Here is a 22854-nt window from a genome sequence, read left to right as displayed (position 1 = left end):
TCCTCCATGAATGGGTTGAGTCTCCTAATCTGTTTTCATGTAAGGTAAATGAATGTGATGAATAGTTATTCTGAAATACAAAATAATTTTTTTTAAAATACTGATAAATGAAGGCAGTAATTTGTTTTGTTTGTTCTTTTTAAAAGGTTAAAAGAATCCAGTGTGGCAACATCTTTGTCTAGAATCCTTGCTATTTGGACTAATTCAGCATTGGCTGCCCTTGTTTCAGGCTCTCTAAATCTAAAAATCAAACTTAATGGGAACTCTGATATAATTGGGAAGCTGCTGGAATACATTTATACACACTGGGACCACCCTCTGGATGCCATCAGACACCAAACCAAATTGATTTTCAAGAATCTTCTTCAGATACACCAAACCACCATTGCTGGATCCAATGGAAAATCAGACCCATTCTTTGCAACGTTGATAAAGCATTTACTTAGCTTGGATTGGCATGTGAAAGGGAAATATGCTTCTCTTGGCTGTCTGGTGGAATGTGTGGGCACTGAAAATATACTGCAGTTGGACAGAACAATTCCAGTGCAAATCCTGGATGTGATGAGTGATCAGTCTCTTGCACCTTACGCTAGTGATCTTCTGGAAACTATGTTTACAAATCACAGGGCCCATTTTACTTCGAGTTTTCAGGAAGGCACCTGGATTGACCAGTGGCACAACATCTGGGTTTCTCCTCTTCTGGTAATACTGTGTGAAGGGAACCATGACCAAACTACTTATATAATAGATTACTATTTACCAAAATTGCTCAAATGTAATCCTGACAGTCTGAGCTACATGATAAGAATTCTTCAGGCCTCTGCAGATGCTAATCTGGGTAAGAAAATAAACTTTGTATTTGTAATTATGATTGGATTTAAAAAATTTTAACCATGTGATTTCTGGTCTATTATTATTGTTAGAATTAATTTGGGAGAAAAATTCCAGTTGCTTATTATTGCTATTTGTATTTCAAGGTGAAAGTCATAATAATTATAAGTGTGTCTCTGTGCTATGAGCAAACTCCCGTGGGTGCCTTATGGTTCTCTTTACCGGGTTTTGTTAGATTTCTGTATTTTCTACTACTACTGTTTTTTATCTCTTACACAGGTGTGTCCAGTAAGAGATTGGTTTTTCTTGTAAATATGTGGATACAAGATTTATGGTTCTCTTGTTTTGAAGTAATTTAGTGTGACTCTAAGATAACGGCTTGTGAGACCTCACAAGGTGTTTTTGTCATATGGCATATTTGATATGAAGCTTTTTGGGATTTAGAACTAGTTTAATCTATCTTTTGGGATTTATGGAGTAGAAATAAAAGGGGGTGGGTCATGTGTTGAAAGTATTGGGAGTTTCTGATGAACACTGCAAGTAGTACATTGCTTGTATTAGTCAAACAGTAATTATTACTGGTTTTCATTTTCTTCAGGCTCTTGCAGTACTAGAGGAGCTCTTGGAGCACTGATGGCATGCTTGAGAACAGCCAGGGCCCATGGACATCTGGAACTTTCAAATATCATGAGCAGTGGTCTTGTATCCACTGAGTGTATAAAACAGGGTCTAGTTCATCAGCACAGCCAGGTAAAGGGACAGTCATTTATGTATCTTTTTAATTAGAATAATTGCTTTGATCCTAATTACTGTGTTAGTATTGTATTAAAACAAAGGTGTCATCATAGGTGTCAGTAACTCTTTCGTGGTGAACTTTTAAATATCTTTCAGGTTTGCATTGATGCTTTAGGTTTACTCTGTGAAACCCATCGCACTACAGAAATTGTGTCTCTGGAAGAAATGCAACTAATTCAATTTTTTATGATGTACAACTTGAACAACCAGTCTCCTTCAGTAAGGCAACAGATCGTTTCTCTTCTGAGAAAGGTAATTTCAAACTGTGAGCAATGTCTAACATGCGTCTTATGTTAGTTGTAACACCATTTTAAAAGAAATAATGAGTATGTTACAAAGTTGCTTGTTGGAAGGAGTAGAAGCTCTAAGACCAGGAGTATGCTTTAAGTCATCACAGGCAAGGATGGCTTAAACAAAATATTATGTGGCAGAGGCAGGGTAACTTAATGGGTGGTGGTGGGTGTTGCTTGACCTGCCAGCACCTGCACACTTTGCCAACACCAAAGCAATGTGCCCTGGAGTCAGCAGTGAGCCTTGTGTTGCCTTTGCTGTGGCCTAAAGCTGTGCTTACATGGACTTGTCACAGCTCAGGCAAATTCAGTCACTTCATCACCCTCAGAAACCTGACCTGGAAAACAAAGTAGAAGAATATTCACTGTGATTTAGCTGTGCCATTACAGTCTGCAGGGAATGAGTCTCTTCATCTGGTGGAACTTGCCAAGGTCACATGTAGCTCATGGTAGAAGGATAGGGATAAAATGAGGAACCATGTATGTATAAAGAAGATCTTTATGGCAGAAGAGAGGCAGTGTGGAAGGAGAAAATAATTAATTTGAGAAGGGAGAAAAGTGAGGGAATCACTTTGGCAAAACCAAAAGAGAAATCCTATCTCTTTCCGTTCTTACCTTGTGCAGACTGAGGAGCATGAGATGGAAAAGTCATGCTAAATGGGAGTGTGATAAGAAAGGAAATATTACTTATAGGTAGTAAAAGAGGTGGAGGAAGCACTTCTGAAGTGAGTCAAACTCTAAAGGACACTGAGGCTGTAGAAATTATTTGCATTGAGTTTTTTTATAGATGAACACAGTTCCACAGAAAATGAGACAGGAAGAGAAGACTTGGCATGAATTTAAGGAGGGAGATGGAAGAAGATTTTGGAGGTGTAGAGGGAGGAGAGAAAAAAATTGGTCACAAGAGAGGTGGGAAGCAAAACCTTGGATTTGGAATGGAGAGGGAAGGATCTGTTCCTGTGTTATGCTGTATGCCAACTTCCTAAAAATTACAAGCAGTGGGATTTGGAAAATAAGCTGGAAATCTGCCTTTCCCTTATTTCACTGTCAATGATTCTTGTCTCACCTATGTTTTCTTTTGTTTTAAAAGTTATTTTGCAGGATACAAGAAAGTTCTCAAGTGCTTTATAAATTGGAGCAAAATAAAACCAAGCAAGAGTTAGTTGAGAAGTCAACTAAAATGCCTCCTTTGAGCATTTTGCAGCAATACAAAGTAAGTAGACTGCTAGAGATGCAGGTAATAGAGGTGGGGTAGCATTTCTGAGAGTTCATTGTTCCTGAACACCACTGGGTAAGTTAGGCACCCTGTGTGTGTGTTAGGCAATAGTGCAGAAAGAGAAAGACCTGTAAAGCCAAGCAGTGCTGGGGAGCTTGTCCACTCTGATGCACTTGTGCAAGTTTATTTTGACTAAATATGCTGTTGTTGATGAACTGAATGTCCATTGGTATTTGGAGGGTGTCTTTAAGGTAAATTTTGTTTGAAACCAATAAAGGTTATTCTATGAGGGATTGCTCTGTGATGTGCATTGAAACAGCAGTAAGTGAGGAGCGGCTGGAGATGTACCCTCAATCCAAAAAAAAAAAAAAAAAGAATATTGGGCAAATGTCCTGTCATGTGCTGGCCATTTTGATGTGTGTTAGTTACTTGGACTTAAAACAGAGATCAGTTGAGCTTCAGTCTTTTTCTAGGTCTCCAGAATCATCAGTGAGTGAGAGAATGAATGACAAGAGCTTTAACATGAAGACTTCTTTTGTATTTGTCCTTTTTATTCTATTTAAAGGCTCATAATCATCAGTATCTTTGTGTCAATCTGTTCCTTGAGTACTGCTTTTCTTGGTCAGCTAATTTTCAGGATTAGATACAATGGGTGTCTTTTTGTGGGCCTGGGGAAAGGAAACTGTTGTATTTAAAAATCCAAATGATTGTCCAGCCTTCACTGTTCTCTAAGAAACAAAAAACTGTACTGTGAATGTTTGCCTCCTGTTTTTCCAAAATTAACTGCAAGGTCACAATTTTTGGAGTAAAGCAGAATGTCCTGAGTTCAGTTACTTAGGCTTTTGTTTGTTGGGCAGCAAGTACATGGTCTTAATTTTTTTCTTGTGATTTTTTTTCCCCTCCAGGATTTCATGTCATCTGTATGTGCCAGACTTTTTGAGGTATTGTTTCCTGGTTCATCACACCCAACCAGGTTTTGTGCACTAAGTATTTTGGAATCAATAGCGGAAATATTTTCTGTTCCAAAAGGTGAGAAGTCTAACTTATAGATTTAATAGACTGCAGGAATGGGAGGTATTGAAGACGTGTCTTTTATGCTGGCTAGTCAGTTTCTGTCAAAGTAAAAGGGTAGTCTTAGTCCTTTATTTCTGTGGCATTTCCTGCATTACTTTTGTTTTACTTCAAGGGAGCATAGTAATTTTTTTTTTGAAAAAGCAATATTGAAGTAAATACTAATAATTGCCTGTTGTATATCTTCTGTAAATTTGGATTTTCTTGCGTAGCCTGTTTTTTAGGAAGGTTTATTTTTTTAATATAAGGAGAACTCCTGGACAAATGTCAATGTATTTGGTAACCTCGCTCCTTTTTCCTGCACATATATCTTGATAGCTCGAAATGCTGAATTCACAAAAACTCTTGACTGAAAAATATTGCATATCCTCTTGCTAAATAAAAAACAGTTTTATTGTCCTGTTAATGATGATATGCTGGTGTTATTTTAAATTTTCTTCAGGATTTTATGGCAATATTAATAATTATTTAGAGCTTTGGAGTATTGATATTCTTGCTAAATCTTGTCTCTGGATCACGTGGTCAACATAAAAATATGTGTCGGTCCTAAATTGTAACCTTTTCTTTAAAAAAATTGGTTGTCTAATATTGAAGTTGATTTTTGAGAGGGAATAAAATTGCCATCTTGCTAAATAATTTCTCAAAACCCCTGGATAAATGAACACATTAATGTTATTATTATGAGTATGTAGTATATTATTACTGCTTTTTTTAAAAAAATAGAGAGTATCCTCAGTTGTTTATAATAGCAACTGAGGATTTTATAAATTGGACATTACTTCTATAAAGGCAATTCAGCTGTTGTGTTCTGTGCTGTATTATGGTGTAGTTGTTTACATCCTAAAATTTCTGCCTTCTTTATAGCATTAAGTCAAGTCACCAGAATTCACAACTCATTTATATCTAAATTAAAACCAAAATAAATTGTAATGGCTTACATTTTTAGGGATTATTTCTATGACAAATTAACTGAAAACACCAAGCGCCAAAACACACTGAAGCTTTCAACCTCTTTTTTGAAAGGAATTATTTTCAAATATTGCATACTTACAGGAAAAGAGATTTTAAGCAAAACTAAATAAAGATTTTTGTAATGCTGTGTTTAAAGGGGGTAAATGGGATTCTGTTTTATTTTATAAGTTATTTTCTTTATTACTAAGAGTGATTTTTTAAATAAGGTAAGCTTTTTTATTCCTAACAATGGTAAATATGGTATTTTAAGACCTATTAAGAGAAATAATATTAAAATAATAATTTGGCTAAAATGTAATGCTGCTTTTAGCAAAGGAGAATATGAAGAGAATGCTTATTCTGGAAAGAGTTACAGCACAACTATCTAAGGCATTAATTTCTTTTGAACAGGCCAGGCACAAGTTTTCCAGTTACATCAGGAAATTCATTCTGCTCGTGTCCAAACTCTGATCCAGTGTTTTGCCAGTACTTTTGAGGAAGTAAAAATTCTGGCATTTAGACTTCTGATGAAACTACGTGATGTTGCATTGAATTTACAGGTATGAACTTGAAGAGTTTAGAGGGAGTAATTTTGTGGAAGATGGATGTTCTGTATTATACCAGGTGCTTGTGTTAGGTACAGGGCAGGAATCCCGAACCTTAGAAGCCAGTCCAAATTGCCTGCAGTAGTGTTCATCACTACCTAAGGAGGCTTGTTTCACTAGTGGATGAAGGAGTTTGGGAAGTTCATTGGGTGGGTATGACTATGAACTATCAGAGAAATAGTTAATGCAAGGCCTTGGCTTAGCTGGACTTCTCTTTGTAAATGATTGAGACATTTTGACTTGGTTATTCTTGTACTTTTAGGAAATTCAGCTCCCTATTTCCTATCCTTTCTGATTGATCTCAGGTTTCATTATCTGATTGGTTTCTTTGATTCCTCACAAATTTTGCCTTTTGCATTGATACTGATTTGTCTGTAATAACTTGATGAAAGTTTATTTTAAAATTCATTAGTACAGATGAACAAATACTGCTACCAAGTAAGCTGTTCTTCTCTTTAATGTCCATTAGCCGACAAAACACATTAATTTGAAAAAAAAAATTTCCTGTGAGGTGCAGTGTAATTGAATATTGCTTTAGAAATGGCTGTCGCCATCCTCAATGTCTGTGTAATTGTATCCTTGCTAAATACATGCACATGCGTGTTTTGAGTGTAAGGTCATGCACAAAACAAGTGTTTTTAAAGAAATATGTACCAGCAAACTTAATGAAAAGCAGGTTCTCAGATTCCAAGGTGGTAAGAAGCTTAATTAAATCAATCTGGAACCTCAACTAGATGAACAATATTACTGCTTTGTTTTTTTTTTTCAGGATTCTGAAAATCTCAATCTTCTATTCCAAGCAGCAATTGATCTTAGCACAAGCACCAAGCCATATGATTGTGTCACTGCTTCATATTTGTTGAACTTTTTAGTATATCACAAAGGACTGCAGCACATTTGTTTAGGAAAATGGCTTGAGCATAACCCCCAGCTGGATGAAAACACATCAGTGAGTACAGTGGAGAAGAACACTTTGGCAGGTAACATTTTTGGGGAAAGGTTTTTTAATATTTGTTGCAAGTTTGCTGCTTTTCAATAAGGCTTTTGGTAGGAGGCTTAGTAAGAGATCCTTATTTCTAACAGGATTTTAAATATATTGTATTTTGTATGTATACATAATACATTGTATGTATTTTATGTATACATTCTTTAGTTAAGATCTTAATCTAGTCCTGTTTGTGTTGAGGCTGTTGAATATTCTATCAGATGGCTTTTGCCATTATTTTGACCAGTGACATTGTATTAATGTGGCTGTAAGGGTGAAGTCTGACTTGCAGTATGGTGTTGGTAACTTCTTGTGACTTCATCATGAGCTGTGGAATTGTCCCTGAACATAGGATGTAGGCTGTGCTTTTCACAGCTGCCATTTGGTTCATAGACAGATTAAACTGACTATAACAAATATTGCTGGAGTTCAGGTAACTGATGATCAACGTTAACACATGTTTCAATGACAAAATAGGGAAAAGTATAATAAAGGAAATCGCTGTGCATGTTCCATTGAATTGTTGTGTACACAGATTTTATTTCTGTTTCTTAAAGCAGATTTGTTTCTTTGAAAATCGGTATTGAATGTACAATGTAAATCTGTACTTTAAAATATTTCAGTTATCAAGCTTTTGTTGGTGAATGTTGAAGAAGAAATATTCCAAGCCAAGAAGTCTCTGCTTCAAGCAGCAGCATCATTCCCCATGTATGGGAGAGTGCACTGTATAAATGGGGCTTTGCAGCAATTACCCTTCAAGTAAGTAAAACATACTAAATAAGTTGTAACTCCATATTTTAAGCAAAACATACTAAATGGAAAGTTGTAACTCCATGTTTAAATGCAGTGGAAGAGGTGTTACGGAGAACAGAAAATCATGCAGTACTACTTATATGGAAAGCTGGTACCTGTGGCTTTTAGAAGTCTTCTGACTGCTGCAGTGTTTGATGATTCCTTTGTATGTGGTAAACTCAGCCTTAAGACTTTTCAATCTCTACCCTTTTTATTGTTTTCATAAAAACTGTTGCAGAAGTGTTTGTAATTTTGGTTCTTTCTTTTAAATATGAAATTATTTCTAATCCATGTGGTGTTTTGGTTGTGATTTTGACTTTTTTTCCTTAAGTAACTTGACACTGGTGTCTGAATGGAAGGAAATAGTGACCAGGCTCATTCTGATGTCATACAGCCTCTCTGCTGTGGTATCACCAGTAGTACAGAGCTCATCACCAGAGGGTCTTATTCCAATGGACAGTGATCCAGGTAAAGAACCAGAAAGAATCCCAAAAGAATTATTTTCAAATCTGATGCTCCTTCCGGTTCTCTCTATCTTGCAGTCATTCACAGCTAGACTGAGCACCCCTTCCTTTCAGCTTCTCATTTTATGTCATAATTTTTGGTCACTCTTAATTTCTGATAAAGTTTTCTTGACTTCTTCACTAAAAAACCTACAAACATTTGCAGAGTGTATTGTTGCACCTCTTTCAAAATGGGGGGCTGTAAATTCAGGTTTTTTTCCTTGATCATTCTAATCACTGTAGAACCTTGTGTTTTTTCTTTCTTAATGCTTATAGCTTTCTTCTGTATTTATATACCCAAAATGAATTACATCAGTTTTGTCTTCTACTTCCATTTCTTTATACTATGTTAAATATCCCTCTTGTTTAATGTGCAGAAAGTGCAGATCGCCTGCAGGTGATTCTGCATGAGATACAACCACAGGACACAAATGATTATTTTATGCAAGCAAAAATTCTGAAAGAACACTGCAAAGAAGGATCTGAAAAGCTAGCTGACCAGAGCACAACGAAAAATATTTGCATGGAAATGAGAGGTAAATCCAAGGCTGAACAAATAATTAAATCAAGGTATTTTTTATAGAGGAGTCATTTTATGTGGATGATCGGTTGGAAATTACTTGCTTGTGTGATGTTTTAGTTCTTACCTGTCGGAAACTAGTTATCCATGGACATGGCTTTAAAGAATGATTCACTATGCTTCTGGAAGATTGTGGTTAATCTCTCTTAAGACACAAGTGAAAGTCATTTATTTTGATATTGGCCTAGACTCTGTTGCCTTAACTGCACAGGCCAGGTAATCTTGAACACCTTTTCTATCAAGCAATGATTCAAAAGTATTTCTTGTTGAGAAGTGTTACTCTAATTTTCCTCTCCAGTGTACATGAGGCCGGTGGAGACTATATTCATGCAATACAACTTGTTGCATAAAATTACATAAGCAGAAACTTCAGCTTGAAATATTCTAATGGTAAAATGTTAGGTAGTATTTGTCTGTTTTAATGAATAGCAGCTATGAAACTGAACCTTTCAACGATAAAGAAATTGTCAACTTTGACATCTTTAGTGTAGGCCACAATAAACTTATAGAATATCCGTGCATTTTAAAATTTAATAGTTTATGCAAGTTTCTGAACTTCCTTTCCCCGGTTGCTTTTTCGTATGTTTGAAATGCTCGTGGCCGCCTGTTTTCCTCCCCGAGAACAAGGGTAATAAACACGTGCAAGTGCCGCAGTGGCCACCAGGTGGCGGCCGCGCGTCACAAACGCCTCTTCCTTCTGGGAGCCTCCTGGGGCGCGTCCGGGAGCGGGGGATGGGGATGAGTGCCTGCCTGCGAAGGTGCACGTGTTGCTGTGCCTCGGTGTGCGAGTGAATAGGAACTGTAACCAAAAGACCTCTACTCTTTAGGACAGCACTTCTCTGATAAAATGTTTATACTACTGCTTTTTCCAAGTGCAAGAAAGTAAAGCAATGACTGAGCAGGCAGTTAGGGTCAACAAGATTGAATTGTCTTTTGGGCAGGCAAGTTTAGAAGTTTTTTCATAGTTAATTGTGTTTTGTAAGACAGGCTAAGTGAAGTTTAATTTACACAGCTGCATCTGAGAACCTTGAGTTACGCTATTGCATTTGTTGTCTTTTTGTTTTTAAGGCAAAGACAGGCAAGTGTGTGATGTCACAGCTCAAATGGTTCTTGTATGTTGCTGGAGAAGCATGAAGGAAGTATCTCTGCTCTTAGGGACACTGTGTAAACTTTTGCCTTCACAGACGACATCTGAACCTTCAGAGGGATTGATTACTGTAGAACAGGTAGGGAAATAATTTTCATAATAAAATTTGCAATTTCTTCTTGCGTGGTGGTGAAGCAAAGGCAGTTTTCAGAAATTTTTTTCCTTAAGTCTGTGTTCTGTTTAGGAAAAGTGCATTTTAAATTTCATTTAATTGCCATGGTGTAAGGATTTTCTTGGTTCTACTTGGTTATCAGTCTTGTTTTGATCCAGTGATATTCAGATCCAGTGATATTCAGATCCAGTGCCATCTCTAAAAACAGATAAATGAAGAAGTTACTATACATTACTAAAAAACTCATTCATTCTAATTGTATTGGGTTATTTATGAGATGTGTGATGTGTTTAGGGATACCAATGCCTGCCTGCCACCCTCCCTGTTGTCTCTCTCTCAGGATATATTAGTCACTAATCGAATTGCTACATTCTAAACTGACTTCCTATTCAAAGTCTCTTTTGTCTCATTTTTAACTCTACATATTGGGATTCTGCTTAAAACTCTTCCTTAATTAGCATCAGAGTCAAGAGTTCTGAAAGTCAAACATGCTGACTAGTCCTTGTCGTCCTCTTATTCATTGTTATGAATAATTTGTATGTAATGTGACTGTATCTTTTTTCTCTAATTTTTTTAATATGAGAATCAGAAATGTTAATATGCCATCTGGGTCTCTTGCAGAACGTTGAGTTCAGTGTTTACAAGAAATTAGATTACCACAGGCATTTATTTGGGAAATATTTTGTGTTTATTAAATTTCTGGTTTAATTGATGACCTTTTCATTTACATATGTTTCAACAAAACCAGTTTGCATAGAAGACTGAAATATGAAAGACCAACTACTTTTAACCTCTTTTTCTTTCCAACTGAAAACAGTTACTTAGTTTTTCCTTAGGTGTTAGAACTTTACATTTTAAAATAAAACATTTACATTACATTACGTTAAAATTAAACTTTACATTTTAAAATAGTATTACATACTCCAGATTTTATTTCTTATCTGATGTTGGGGTGCCATGGAAATAGTGTTGGTGTCTTTATTCTTGCATTGTCTCCAATCCTCATGTTTTCATCTGGTTAACAGCTGTGCTTGTGTTGTTGCTTGGGGTCTGGAGGGCAGATGAGAGACCAGAGATCATTTCCACCATTATGTTCCTTAATCTGCACCAAGTCACAGAGGAATTGGTGTTTTAGAATGAGTTAGTTCTAACTGCAGCATCTCTGGTTTTGAAAGCAGACACTGATAGGTGCTCTTTCAGAAATAATACATTATTAAGGAAGGAGCTGGACGTCCATGATCCTTGTGGGTCCCTTCCAGCTCAGGATTTTCTGTGATTCTATAAAGATACCTTCTCTTCCTATAGAAACCTCTTCAACTTGTTAATGCTTCAGATATCTTCCTGTAAAACAGAAGAAGAAGAATGCTAATGGATGAGAAGTCAGTTTGAAATCCTGATTTTCCTCAGGCTTGCAAGGAAATATCCAAAGAAAACTGCAGGCATTTTCTCTGTACTTTTTGTAATTTTGGGTCATTACTGTGTTTTGTACAAAAAAAAGGAGGGTTTCATGAGAAATGACAAAAAATATCAATGCCATAACTGCTAGGGCTTCAGATTTATTAATCACTTGTCAGTGTTGACAAATAAGCAAATTGGAATTTGTTGTCTTATGCATGTAGAACTTTTCTTTCAAGTTGCATATTCTTTTTCTTCATTTTGGAACTATTGGAAGAGATATAAGAATACAGAGAAGGAAAACTTTGAGAGAAACCTTGGTCAGCTTGCCTTGAGCCAGGCTAAGTAATGGTTGAGAAAAATCAGGTAGCACCTCTTGGCCAGCATGTGCCATGCTTTTGCAAATCTTCCTCTTGTTGTACCATGCTCCACTCCATCTAGGTCAATAACTATATTGAATTGTGCTTTAGGAGATCAATGCTCTCATAACTTACCCAAAAGATCACAGGGAGTGTTGAGTTAGCTCACAGTCTTCTAATTGATTGTACCTGTCTTTTTAATGGAGCATGCAGCTGGAAGTGCAGTGTCTTACAGTGCTGGTGTGCATTAGGAAATGGCACAGCAGAGCTGCTTCTGGGCAGGCAGTGTGATGCTGGGGGGCTGCTCTTTGCAGCAGTAATGCTGCCTGTTGTGCTGTGTACCTGTGGGGGAGAGGTTGGCAGGGAGGCAGCTCCTGCATGATCCTTTATGTTGATTGTAGGAAGCTGGGACAACATCAGATTTACTCTTCTTGTCGTTTGAGTGAGAGATTGGTTTATGTGGCAGTCTTCAAAACATCAGCTATTTTACATGGTGGCCATGCTTTTAGAAATAATGGACGTAGGAAGTGCAGAGTACAGCTGGAGGAATCTCGCTATTCAAATGCTGGAGGAATCTCACTATTCAAATGCATACTTTTCTTTTTCCATATGATCCTAAAAGTCCAGAGATGGCAGGCTCAGAACTGTGCCTGTTAAGGAAATCAATATAAATAGTATCGTCTAACCACCAGAACGACATCTAATAAAGATTCTGTGGGTTTTTTTGTCATATGACATACAAATCATGAGCACTCTGAGTCTGGAGAAACATTTAGTTCTTTCTCAAACTCCTGTTTATCTCACCTGGGAAGTTTTAAGACCATTTTAGGAGATAAGTTTGCCAGAGCTGTGTGCCACAGTGAAAAGAAGCAGGCAGCAGAAGTAAAGACTGAGTTCTCCCATGGCCTGTATTAATCTTTTGGAACACCTTGGAGAGAATTAGAACTTGAATACCCAGATTCTTGCCCTCAGCAGCACATGTGACCCTGTACATAGTTGAATTAGTAAGGTTCACCTGTTATATTCTAAATTTCTGACCAAGAACTGAGTTATGGTAGTGCTGCTTCCAGCCTGTGAGTTCAGTTTGATGCAAGCTTCTAGTCAGCGTGGGTGTTGCATGAAACTCAGAAGTGTAAATAGTAAAGTTGGAAGTATGTGACAAAAAAAAAAAAAATCCTGTGAATTCTAGAGGCAAAAGGGTGGTGCTGGGACAGGCTGGTAGATTGATTTACATGTGTATGGATTTCTTGATTTGGTTTTGTTTATACACCTGGAGAATTGCCCTGTCTGTGGGTCAGTTCCTTGTGAATAAAGGGCACTTACTCCTCTTTTTTGGACTAGAAAGCTGAAATTAAATCCCATGGCTACATAAGCTACTTTAAAATCTACTCAGAAATAACTTTTTTAGCTCAAATATCTCCAATTATTCTGTGTTTCACATTAGGTAAGTTTTAGCTGCAGGAAATATGTAGATGGTCCCAGATTTTTTTTTCTTAAATTATTGAAATCTCATTGCTTGGGTGAGACAAATTACTTAACAGGAGGTTGAAAAACCATAAAGGTAGATATGACATTAACTTCTCTGACGACAACTTAATTACTTGTCAGGCTATTAAAGTATTAGAGCAATTGTATAAGTAACAGCACAAGCAGAATTTTATAAGCAACTTGATGTGATTTTATGCATGTTTTTGTATAAAAGATTTGGAGAAGCTTTCACTGGAGAACTTTTAGGAAAGAGTCCTGAAGTAAATTTTTGCATAAGGGCATTAAGTATGTGCTATGCATTGTAAACAAATCAAGTGGGAAGTTTGATTTAGACCTTAAAGTTGATGAGAATTAAAAGAAAAAACCCAATGAACGAGACAGCCTATCCTTCGTGGAATGAGATTGTGTGATCTGTAAACTTCCTAACAGATTTAAAAACTTTGTGTTGTAATAGAATTCTAGAAAATAAACTATAAGTGAAAGTTTAGGTATCACATTTACAATTTCAATGCTTTTAAAAATAGCTCAGATTGTAACACTCATTTAAAAATTGTTTCTAATGGTCAACAGCAATTATGCAGAATTCTGGAACATTAGAAATTTGCATTTATAGATGTATTACCTAATCTAATGTAGATTTGTTTCCCTTCGGTACAATTTTTGGAGTTTGAATTTCATATCTTAAATATTTTTAAGAATTTTTTCTGCTCGTGTGCTTTAGTTGGCATTTTCTTTGTAGTTTTTGGCAAGACTGCAGGCAAACAAGAAGGAATCTGCATTTGTTTCCCCTGAAAATCAGAGTTGTCCCTTTCTTCTCTTAAAATCTGAATATGTCCATCACAGACAAATAACCAATTTCATGTCCTTTATATTTTTGGACTTTTTGAAAGGATATAGAACTACCCCCTTAAGCTAAAAAATGACTATAATTGTTATCATTAAAGTGAGTGGGTGTTTATTATAGTTGCTTTTTGCTTGTACCAGTGACTCTTCCAGCCAGATTGTTGCTTTGAACTGCAAAATATTTTGCATATATAAATAAATTGTGTATGTAATTTCAAATGGCTTATCAAGTTTTTCTTTCTTTATTAGGTTAAAAATATTGGTGATTACTTTAAACATCATCTGCTGCAATCAAGACACAGGGGTGCATTTGAATTGGCATATGCTGGCTTCGTGCAACTTACAGAAATGCTTTCCAGGTAGGGGATGGGCAACTTACCGTGTTTTTAATACAAGTTATAACAAATTTTGGCATCCACCCTGAAACTGGCTGTGCAGACAGATCCTTGCTTTCATGTGGATTTTGTTTAAGTTTGGTGTAGGCATGATTATGACAGTTACATGATGTCTGTGACTTGGACTACAATACTTACGGTTAGAGATGGTGCTTAGGCATTGAAAAATGATACAGACATATAATGCTTGCTGCATTTTTCTTCATTTCTGGCATGTTAGTTTCCTGAACAGCTCTTAAAAACTCTTGGGGAAAGTAGGAGTGTAGAGTTCTTCCATTTCACTCCCCTTTTCTGGTCCTTTATGAAAATGTATGCCAGACTTTTTGCTTTAGCCAGGACATTTTCTTGGAAACTTCTGTTACCTGTCACGGAGTTGGTTATTGTGACATTTGGAAGACTACCTGACAGTGCATCACAGGGTGTGATATGCACTCTGGCTTTTTTCTTTCCCCTTGTAACTTTATAGTTTCCTAGAAGAACTAAATGAAAAGAATTGTCATGAGGTCTGGGCAAGATCACTGGAATTTCCATTACAGGCTTAGCTGCTGATTTCAAGTGCTGGTTATGTTTCTTTGTGGTATACAGTGTTTATGTCCCATCCATGTTTTAATAAGTCAAATTAAAATTTCTACTGACTAGGTAGAGTTTGGTAAGGCTTTTTTGTTGTTGGGGTTTTTTTTTAATATGAAAGACCAGTCAGATTTTCAATTTGAAGTACCTGTGTTTTCACACCAATGCTAAGTAACCAATGTTCCCCTTTTGCCCCATGTCAGCCAGTCGGAGGTGCAGATCTATTTCTTTATTTCATACTGGAAACAGTTTTGGTGCTTTTAGTACAGACTGGCTGGTTGATCAGGTTCACTGGGTGTCTCCTCAGAAAATTTTCCCAACAGAAGTGAGGCTTGGTCTCTGCTACAGGATGCTGGGTGAGGCTTCTGCATCTGGGTACCAGCACTGCAACAGCAATGGTATTTGACACGTGGTGGTGTTGATTCTGTGTGCCAGTGGGATGTTACACTGCATGCCATGATTCTCTTGGTGATCTCTCTCTCCAAGGAACATTACTTTCTTTCAGGTTGTAGCAATCTGAGGGATTTCAAATTGGCTTGAGGAGCTTGTTGAGTGCTCATGCAACCTTGCTTTACGCTTGGTTGTTTACTCAAAAAGAAGAAAAAAGAAGCTTATTGCTTATCTTCTTGCCTGTCCATATGTTTTATATGCACTTATATATTGGGTATGTTCTTCAGTATACAATTGAAGAACATATTCAGTTCTTCAGGTATTGGGAGGTTCTTCAATACCATGAAAACTTGGTTCCGGAAGTTCTAAGGTGTTGTAAGTTTTCTCCCATCAATGTGAAGAGAGAGTATGGCCAACAGAGTAATTACAGTTTAAAAAAAAAAAAAACCAAAGCAACCAACAAACAAACCTTTTACTGCCATGAGTCTATTTGGGAGGAGAAAGGAGGTAATCCAAAGGTACAGCTCCACTGGTCTGATCTCAGTCAATATGCAGGATTCTCTTATAGCAAAGGCAAAGTAAGAAGCAGGGAATAATGGAAAACATATAAAACATGCCATCAGTTTATAACAGACTCGCTATTTTTCTTTGATTTTCAGTTTTAAAATGGCTTTTAAAAGTGAGGCAAATAGAGTAGAGCAAATATACCAAGATTTTGGAAAAGTTGCTGATGTGTTTGTTGCCTCTCCTGCTTTCTGCCATTGTATTTAATGGAGCACAATCCACTTAACAGCAGCTTATGTTAGGTTGCAAAATGAAGAGCCAAGCCCAAGAGAGCCATGCTTGCCTGAAAATTATTTAAACATTAAGTGATATGTATGTATCATCCAAAATAAAAGCCCTCCAAAATTAAGGAAGTTTCCTCTTCTGAATTAACAGATGTCTGTTACAATTTTTTTGTTATCCATACTGCCTAGCATTTTTAAAGTTAAGATATTTCAAGAAGAGCAAGTGTTCCTTTGGGAAAAAAGATTTATAAGAACTGGAGATCAGCTCTGTGGATGTACATTCATTTCAACGAAAGACAATATTTTCCAGGAACTACAGGTCTCAAGGCTTATATTTGTATTTAAAACAAAGGAGAAAGTAGACTGATACCAGAACAGGAAATGACTCTTTGATTTGGTACTCCTGGGATATGAGGAATATTTTGAGACTCTCCTCCAAAAGGGGCGGATTAAGTCTCGGTGAATGCAGCTGCATTGCAGGTCTGTTGATTGTCATGGAGTCTTTCCGTGTCCCCTGCTGCAGCTGGGGGGCTCCATTCTGCAGGTGAATCTCAGCTGGCCTGCCTCTCTCCATAGCCGAGAGGCTCGTGGGCAGTCTTGAAGCATGAGTGTCAGAATCTGTATTAATTTACTGCTGTGTCCACAAATGCTAGAGGAGAAAGCTTTTGTCGGGGGCAGCTTATCGTAATGTCCAGCTTAGCATGATACCTTGTTGAGCAGGATTGAACTCTAGATGTGCAGAGGCATCCCTGACACTTGAATTTGTTCTTTCTGTGAAACACAGTGAAAAATCTGTCTCTAAGACTGTGGCTGATCCTTTTCCCAGGCATTTATGAATAACTCCAGCTGAACATAGTCCTTCACTTATGTCTAGCCAAGGACTTTTTAAAAACTTTATGCTGCGGTGTCTTTTATCTGAGCTTGCTTTTAGCTGTACAACCCTTAAACACCAGTCCTTATAAAAACCAAGAACAGACTTTTTTTCGAGACAGAATGATGGTATTCAGACCTGTTTCAGTTAGTGGTGAAAGAAAAATATTTCCTCTGCAGAGATTTCTTACAAACCTGATGAAATTGATCTGTCTTGAAATTCGGATGTAAATTGCTGAGTCTGCTCTAATATGCGAGTTACCATTCTTCTGTTTCCCTGTTGATACTCCTTCTGGGAGTGTAGTGCTCCCTTTTCCATGCCTGCTTAATGTTGCCTGCAGCTGCACCTTCAGAAAACAGTACAGTTACATAACAACCAACATTGATATCAATGAAATGAGCAATGTGTTTTTAAAAAGAGTATTTCCTGTCGAAGGCCTGGAGAAATTAAAAAATCTTCATTTGGTCTGATAACATGCTGGTTCAGGAAAGTCAGAAATCCGTTTTAAAATTGAAAGCTTGAATTTCCTGTAATCCTTATTATGCAATTTCTCTGTCCCAAATTACGTTTTGCCTGCTTTGCATTTCTTTTATTCAGTGATCTCTTTGCTGAGAGATTAGGTAGATTTCTGGAAATCTGAAATGGTATTGCATAGTTATGGTGGTAGTGCTTTTCTTCGCTAAAGTTGAAGAATGCAAGTGTAAGGTTTGGGAAGAGTAATGTCATACAGTGCAATGTGTTTACTTAGGAACAATTTATTTTGAACACTTTCAAATGTTTGATTGGAACTTAAATAGTGGTGAGCACTATTTTAGGGGTTGCAGTAAGTTGAGTTCATAACAGTTTTCTGGAAAGCTGTAGTTTACTAAAAGAAAGATGAAAATCATGCTTTTATTTAAAAAATGTTTAATCTGCCAGTATCAGTGAAAATTACTTACATGTACCTAGTCAGTGTCTGATCTTCTGTAATATTTCTTTTGGAGAAGGCTAATCCTTTGTAGTAAACTCTGCTTCTCTCTCATTTTTTTTTTTGCTCTGAAGTGACTGTTACTCTTTGCTTTCCCAGCCTGCTATGATCTGCCAGGAAGACTTGTAAAATGGAAATACCACTAATGGACTTTCTAGTGAAACTTACAAAAATTGTAAATAACTTTTTAGCAAAAGTATAATAATGGATGTGGGGGAAAGAATGTGAAGGGAGAGAAAGAAAGTGGGAGAAACACTGCTCTTATATATTGTGATGCTTATAGTGTTAGGAAATACATGACATAAGGAAGCATAAAATACAATGTTAAGGCACTGCTCAGGTTGAAGATGTATTAATTTTTAACACTGTTCATGTTTCCCCTTCCATTACTTTTCCTGCTTGGTGTGAGAGATTTGGGGTAATGATATTGTGTGAAATTTTGAAGCCACCCAAGGTTCTCTCTGCTCTGCTTTGCCAACAGAGAAACCTCAAACCCTTCTCAATGCACCTATATAATCTGGAAAATTTTGTTTCCTGTAGAGTAGATGCTATGACAAGGAGGATGCAAGTAGAAGGACTTTGTAGTTTCAGGAGAGGAGTTGTCTTAAAAGTTGTCTTAAAAGCAGACCTATAAATTAAATAGTAATGTGTTTTTGAGGTTAGATTCCAGTCTCAAAAGTACCAGGGGCAGTATTGTGTCTATAAAAAATGGGAATCATATGACTTACGTGAAAAAGAATAATACTGCAGGCCTGTTGAGAGAGGAGAAAATGGTGAAAGAAACTCCTTCCCTAGACAGGAACTGCTTCCAGTGATTGGAATCGTTGAATTCTGGATATACACATGTAGAAAAACGCTTCTGATCTTGTGATGTTTATGCCACAAGGCACTTGCATCTAGGAAGGCCAAATTCAAGACTGACCCATTGTTAGCACACCATTTATTTCAGATAGGAGAAAATACAGATATATGGTTTAGGGAGAGGAGTTTAGCTTTAACTTAGGATTGTCAGGCTTTTGTACTCATTGATACTGAACACAGAAAGGGTTTGGGGCATGTGTCAAATTGTTTAAACTGACAGATGAACAGACAGAAAATTGTGGATTACACTTAATGTACTGCATTTTAAGTAATTTGTGTATCGACTTACTGTGTTGCATTTTCATTATCAACAATATATGTTTGATCTGATAGAAATAATTACTATTTAGTTCTGGAAAATGACATTTGATCTTGAGGCCTTAATTTTATTGTAAAGCTTGGTTATTCTTAAAATTTATGGCCACCTGCTTCTTATGACAATATTCTTCTTGCCAGACCACAAGAAGACAGAGCTGCCAAATGGAAGGGAGTAGTCATCTCCATTGCAAAGTCAATAGTCTCTAATGTTTCTAACTCTACAGCAGCAACTCTTTCACCTTCTAATAAATAAAAGTGCATTGGTGGGTGACTGAACAAGGTAGAATTACTTGTGGCAAGATCAAAGCAATATGGCTTTAAGGGAGTCTGAAGTTTATTTGACTTGAGTATGCTTCTCCTCTTTCTACTAATACTGAGAGGAGAAAAATCCCTCAGTTTACTTAGGAATAAAATATTCAGTGTGCTGCATAGCAAATTCTAAATATTTCCTTAATGCTTTACTTTGTGCTCCTCTGCACCCCAGCAGATGTAGGTATTTCTCATGGGGTGTTCATGTTAATACTAAGATAACATAGTGAAGAGAGATAAGCACTGTTCTCTGAATGATTGAATGGAGACATTTAAATTCTGCTTAGCTAGGAAGGTAAGACCAGGTGTCTCCATGATCAGAAGGAGCAGATTTTGCAGAATGTGTTGATGTGGTTGAAGAGAACTGCAAAGTAGTGTCTTAATTTCTTAATTGCTGAGACTCATGGAGGAGATCTGTAAGAAATTGTGTGGTCTCAATCTTAGAGTTGTATCCTCATTGTGTACCCAAAAGTGAGCAGAGGAATGCATCCTACAAATAAGCAAGGGCAAACAACTATCAGTAAAAGAGAGTAGTTAAAGCAAGAGAATTCACTGTGAGTTTCCAGGTTGATCTGACTGCTCCTGTGATAGACTTGGAGCGGAAAGTGCCTTTCTTTTATGCCATGGTACGGGGTGAGTATTGCTTGTGAAGTCCCATTCCTCTTGAGCTCTGATCTGGTGGTTTGCATTCTGACTACCCTTTTGAAGAGGTGCTGCCCTTAAAAAATGAGGAGAATGCCTGGCAGCAGTGTAGGAAATGTGGTGGAAATCCTGCAGGAATTACTGAAGAGTGAGAAGTGTCCTGTGTTTTCTGCTGACCTGTCTGGCACTTCCTGCAGCCTCAGGTTTCTGCATTACTACTTTTCCGTGGGTTTTTTTGTAAAAGAAGGAAATGGAGAGTTTCACTGCAGATTAAAGCCTCATTTATTGTTCATGATCAGGTTTTTAGCCAGTGTAAATTCTTGCTTTAATAAGAGGAGGATGAAGAGGGGAATATATGCGGACCTTCCATTAGATTTTGGTTTTCACACCAGTACCTGCTGCCGTTTACCTCTGCTTTAAAATTCTTTATTTCAGTCACCCAGGTAGAAAACTTGATTGTAGTCTTACCGTAGGTCTCGCTACCTCATCGTGAATTTAATTATAGTTTGTATTTTTAGGTAAGGCAAGTCCTGCATGGTTGAGATAGTTGCAGCTGTATTGCCCACAGTGATGAATTATTTCTTCTACTCTGAATCACCTATCAAACCAGTGTGACAGGTTTTAATAGCAATGTCCTGTTAATAGAAATTTTTGTTACAATGAATGATCCTTTTGGAACATTGACGTGAGATTAATGGGCTGGTGTTGCACACTGAATGTGGTGCATTTTATTGAACTGAACAGCACCAGTAATTGAAGTAGACTTGAGTTTCTCCTTGTCCTTGGAAGTCGTTTGCTTTCAGGCAATGCTGAGTTTTATAACTGCAGAGGAGGAGTATTTGATGATAGGAGAGGAATTTAGGTGCTTTATGAAAAGTTTGACAGACTTAGTATCGAAAAGAGCGTTTTGCCTTGTTTTTCATTCCTTCCATTGCTCTGAGGTTTGCAGGGTTATTTACATAATGTATACTTACTTTGGGGGGCTTCAGTTTCAGTTTGTATGTTTATAAACACCAATAATAGTATAAAGGGGCACACATCAGCTACTGTGTGGCACCAAAGATATGAATTTGTGAGGTGTCACTTCCTACACCTGGCTGATGTGCATATGTCCTTGCCTTTTTTCTCCAGAACATGGTAATAATTTTTGGCAGAAGAGAGTTGTTGCAGCGAAGCACAGAATCTTGTTTTCTGTTCAGTTAAATATATTTTGCTAGTGGCACTTAATAAGTAGGGTTAACATTATTTGTACAGCACTGGAAAAATACACACTTTTGTTTAAAATTAAACTGATTTCATAATAAAAATCTGTATATGTGCTTGGAGATGTTAACATGCAGTAAGAAATACTTAAGGTTGCTCAATGCTTTCTTTGACTTTGTCCTTGTTTTATTCACTTGTTTCATGTTTCGTGTGTATCTGTTTGATGTAGATGTAACAGTGAGAGTCTGCACAAGATGCCAGAGCACTGGCTAAGCTGTGTGTTAGAAGAAATCAAATCTTGTGATCCTTCTTCCACACTGTGTGCAACCCGACGGAGTGCAGGAATTCCATTCTACATACAGGTACCAACTAATGTCACTGCCTCTGATTTAAATATATCCTCCAGAAAGGTCATAAAAAAAGGAAATTACGTATTTATTTTTCCCACTTCAACCGCTTTTAATCAAACAGTTCTTTGGGGTTTTTTTATGCAGACTTTTATTGCCTTCCTGCAGCCAAGAAGCTGTTTGTAATTGAGCCATGTTTGGCATCTCAGTTCTATTGACTGTTGAGATTTTTGGCTTGTGGTGGATTTCAATGGCATTTCTAAAGACTGTGTTTAGGCTTTGTGTTACAATTGTAGTAATTCTGACAAATTCATAGATAATTCACAGATTAAGTAAGGCTTTGTTAACTATGTGCTACTTCAGTGCAAAGTGGGAGGGTGGTAGAATATGAACAGACCTTCACAGAATTGTAAAATGGTGACCTATTAAATACTGCAAAGAACTGGGAAGGCCACTCACCAGCAGTAAGGCACAAGTAATAGTGTCACACTGACTGGTGTTGACTGGCGGTCTCAAGCACAATGAAGGAGTACATTACTGAAGACTTGTATCTGAGAATGTGGGGCCATGCTCCCTCATTCTTCCCACTCCCTGTGTTACCTTCAGCTCCATTAATCCCAGCCTCTTTGACTTCTGCCGAGTTCAGGACTGATGGTGGGATGGCAGTGTTTTGTCTCTGCTTGAAGTGTCACCTCTTGCTGAGTGCCTCACATTAGTATGCAGCACCTCATCTACGTCCTTGTGGAGTCAGTCACTGCAGAGTTGATTTTGCAGATTACACTTCACTTATTTTCATTCCTTTGTTCCTTAAAGCAGCCATATTTGCTTTCCCCTTAATTAACCTCCATGATCTTGATTTTCAACCACTTTTCTAAGACAGGAGTCCAAGAGTAACAATACGGTTTGTAACTTTCTCGGCTCTCTGGAGTACAGTCTCAAGCACGTTCCAAGGATCTAAGGGACTGCTAGAAGCAAGCTCTCCCTGCCAGAATAATTCATCTTGCTTGTTTTCCACTCTGAGTTTGCCCTGAGAAAGTTGAGGCAGCCAGCTTCTGTCTGACCTCTTATGTCAGTCACAGCCTGCTCCTGGCTTGCTAGATGTGTGTGCAAGGCAGCAGAGATCAGAAGTAGGGCACTGGTTTCAGACATTTTTCCTGTTCATTTTCAGCAGTTAAATATCTTTCTTACTTCTAAGAGTAAGTTGTCTGCAGAAGGAATTTAGTGATTTCA

The 22854-nt window shown here is 37.3% G+C and overlaps 1 protein-coding gene across 2 annotated transcripts in view; it reads left to right on the top strand.

Annotated features, from left to right (window-relative positions):
* Window positions 1-22854, top strand: part of THADA (THADA armadillo repeat containing) — a 154502-nt gene that overhangs the window by 8103 nt on the left and 123545 nt on the right. For both annotated transcript variants that reach the window (XM_041413628.1, XM_041413629.1), the window contains exons 11-23: window positions 147-838; window positions 1430-1581; window positions 1723-1878; window positions 3007-3129; window positions 4038-4161; window positions 5566-5714; window positions 6529-6739; window positions 7368-7503; window positions 7868-8004; window positions 8417-8575; window positions 9688-9845; window positions 14213-14322; window positions 21507-21639. In XM_041413628.1, the coding sequence (XP_041269562.1) occupies window positions 147-838; window positions 1430-1581; window positions 1723-1878; window positions 3007-3129; window positions 4038-4161; window positions 5566-5714; window positions 6529-6739; window positions 7368-7503; window positions 7868-8004; window positions 8417-8575; window positions 9688-9845; window positions 14213-14322; window positions 21507-21639 (2440 nt within the window). The remainder of the gene's footprint in view (window positions 1-146; window positions 839-1429; window positions 1582-1722; window positions 1879-3006; window positions 3130-4037; window positions 4162-5565; window positions 5715-6528; window positions 6740-7367; window positions 7504-7867; window positions 8005-8416; window positions 8576-9687; window positions 9846-14212; window positions 14323-21506; window positions 21640-22854) is intronic.

The sequence above is a fragment of the Onychostruthus taczanowskii genome, unplaced genomic scaffold (assembly GCF_017590055.1).
Source record: "Onychostruthus taczanowskii isolate IOZ18803 unplaced genomic scaffold, ASM1759005v1 scaffold42, whole genome shotgun sequence".
Taxonomy (NCBI): domain Eukaryota; kingdom Metazoa; phylum Chordata; class Aves; order Passeriformes; family Passeridae; genus Onychostruthus; species Onychostruthus taczanowskii.
This window is presented reverse-complemented; position numbering and strand designations above follow the sequence as displayed.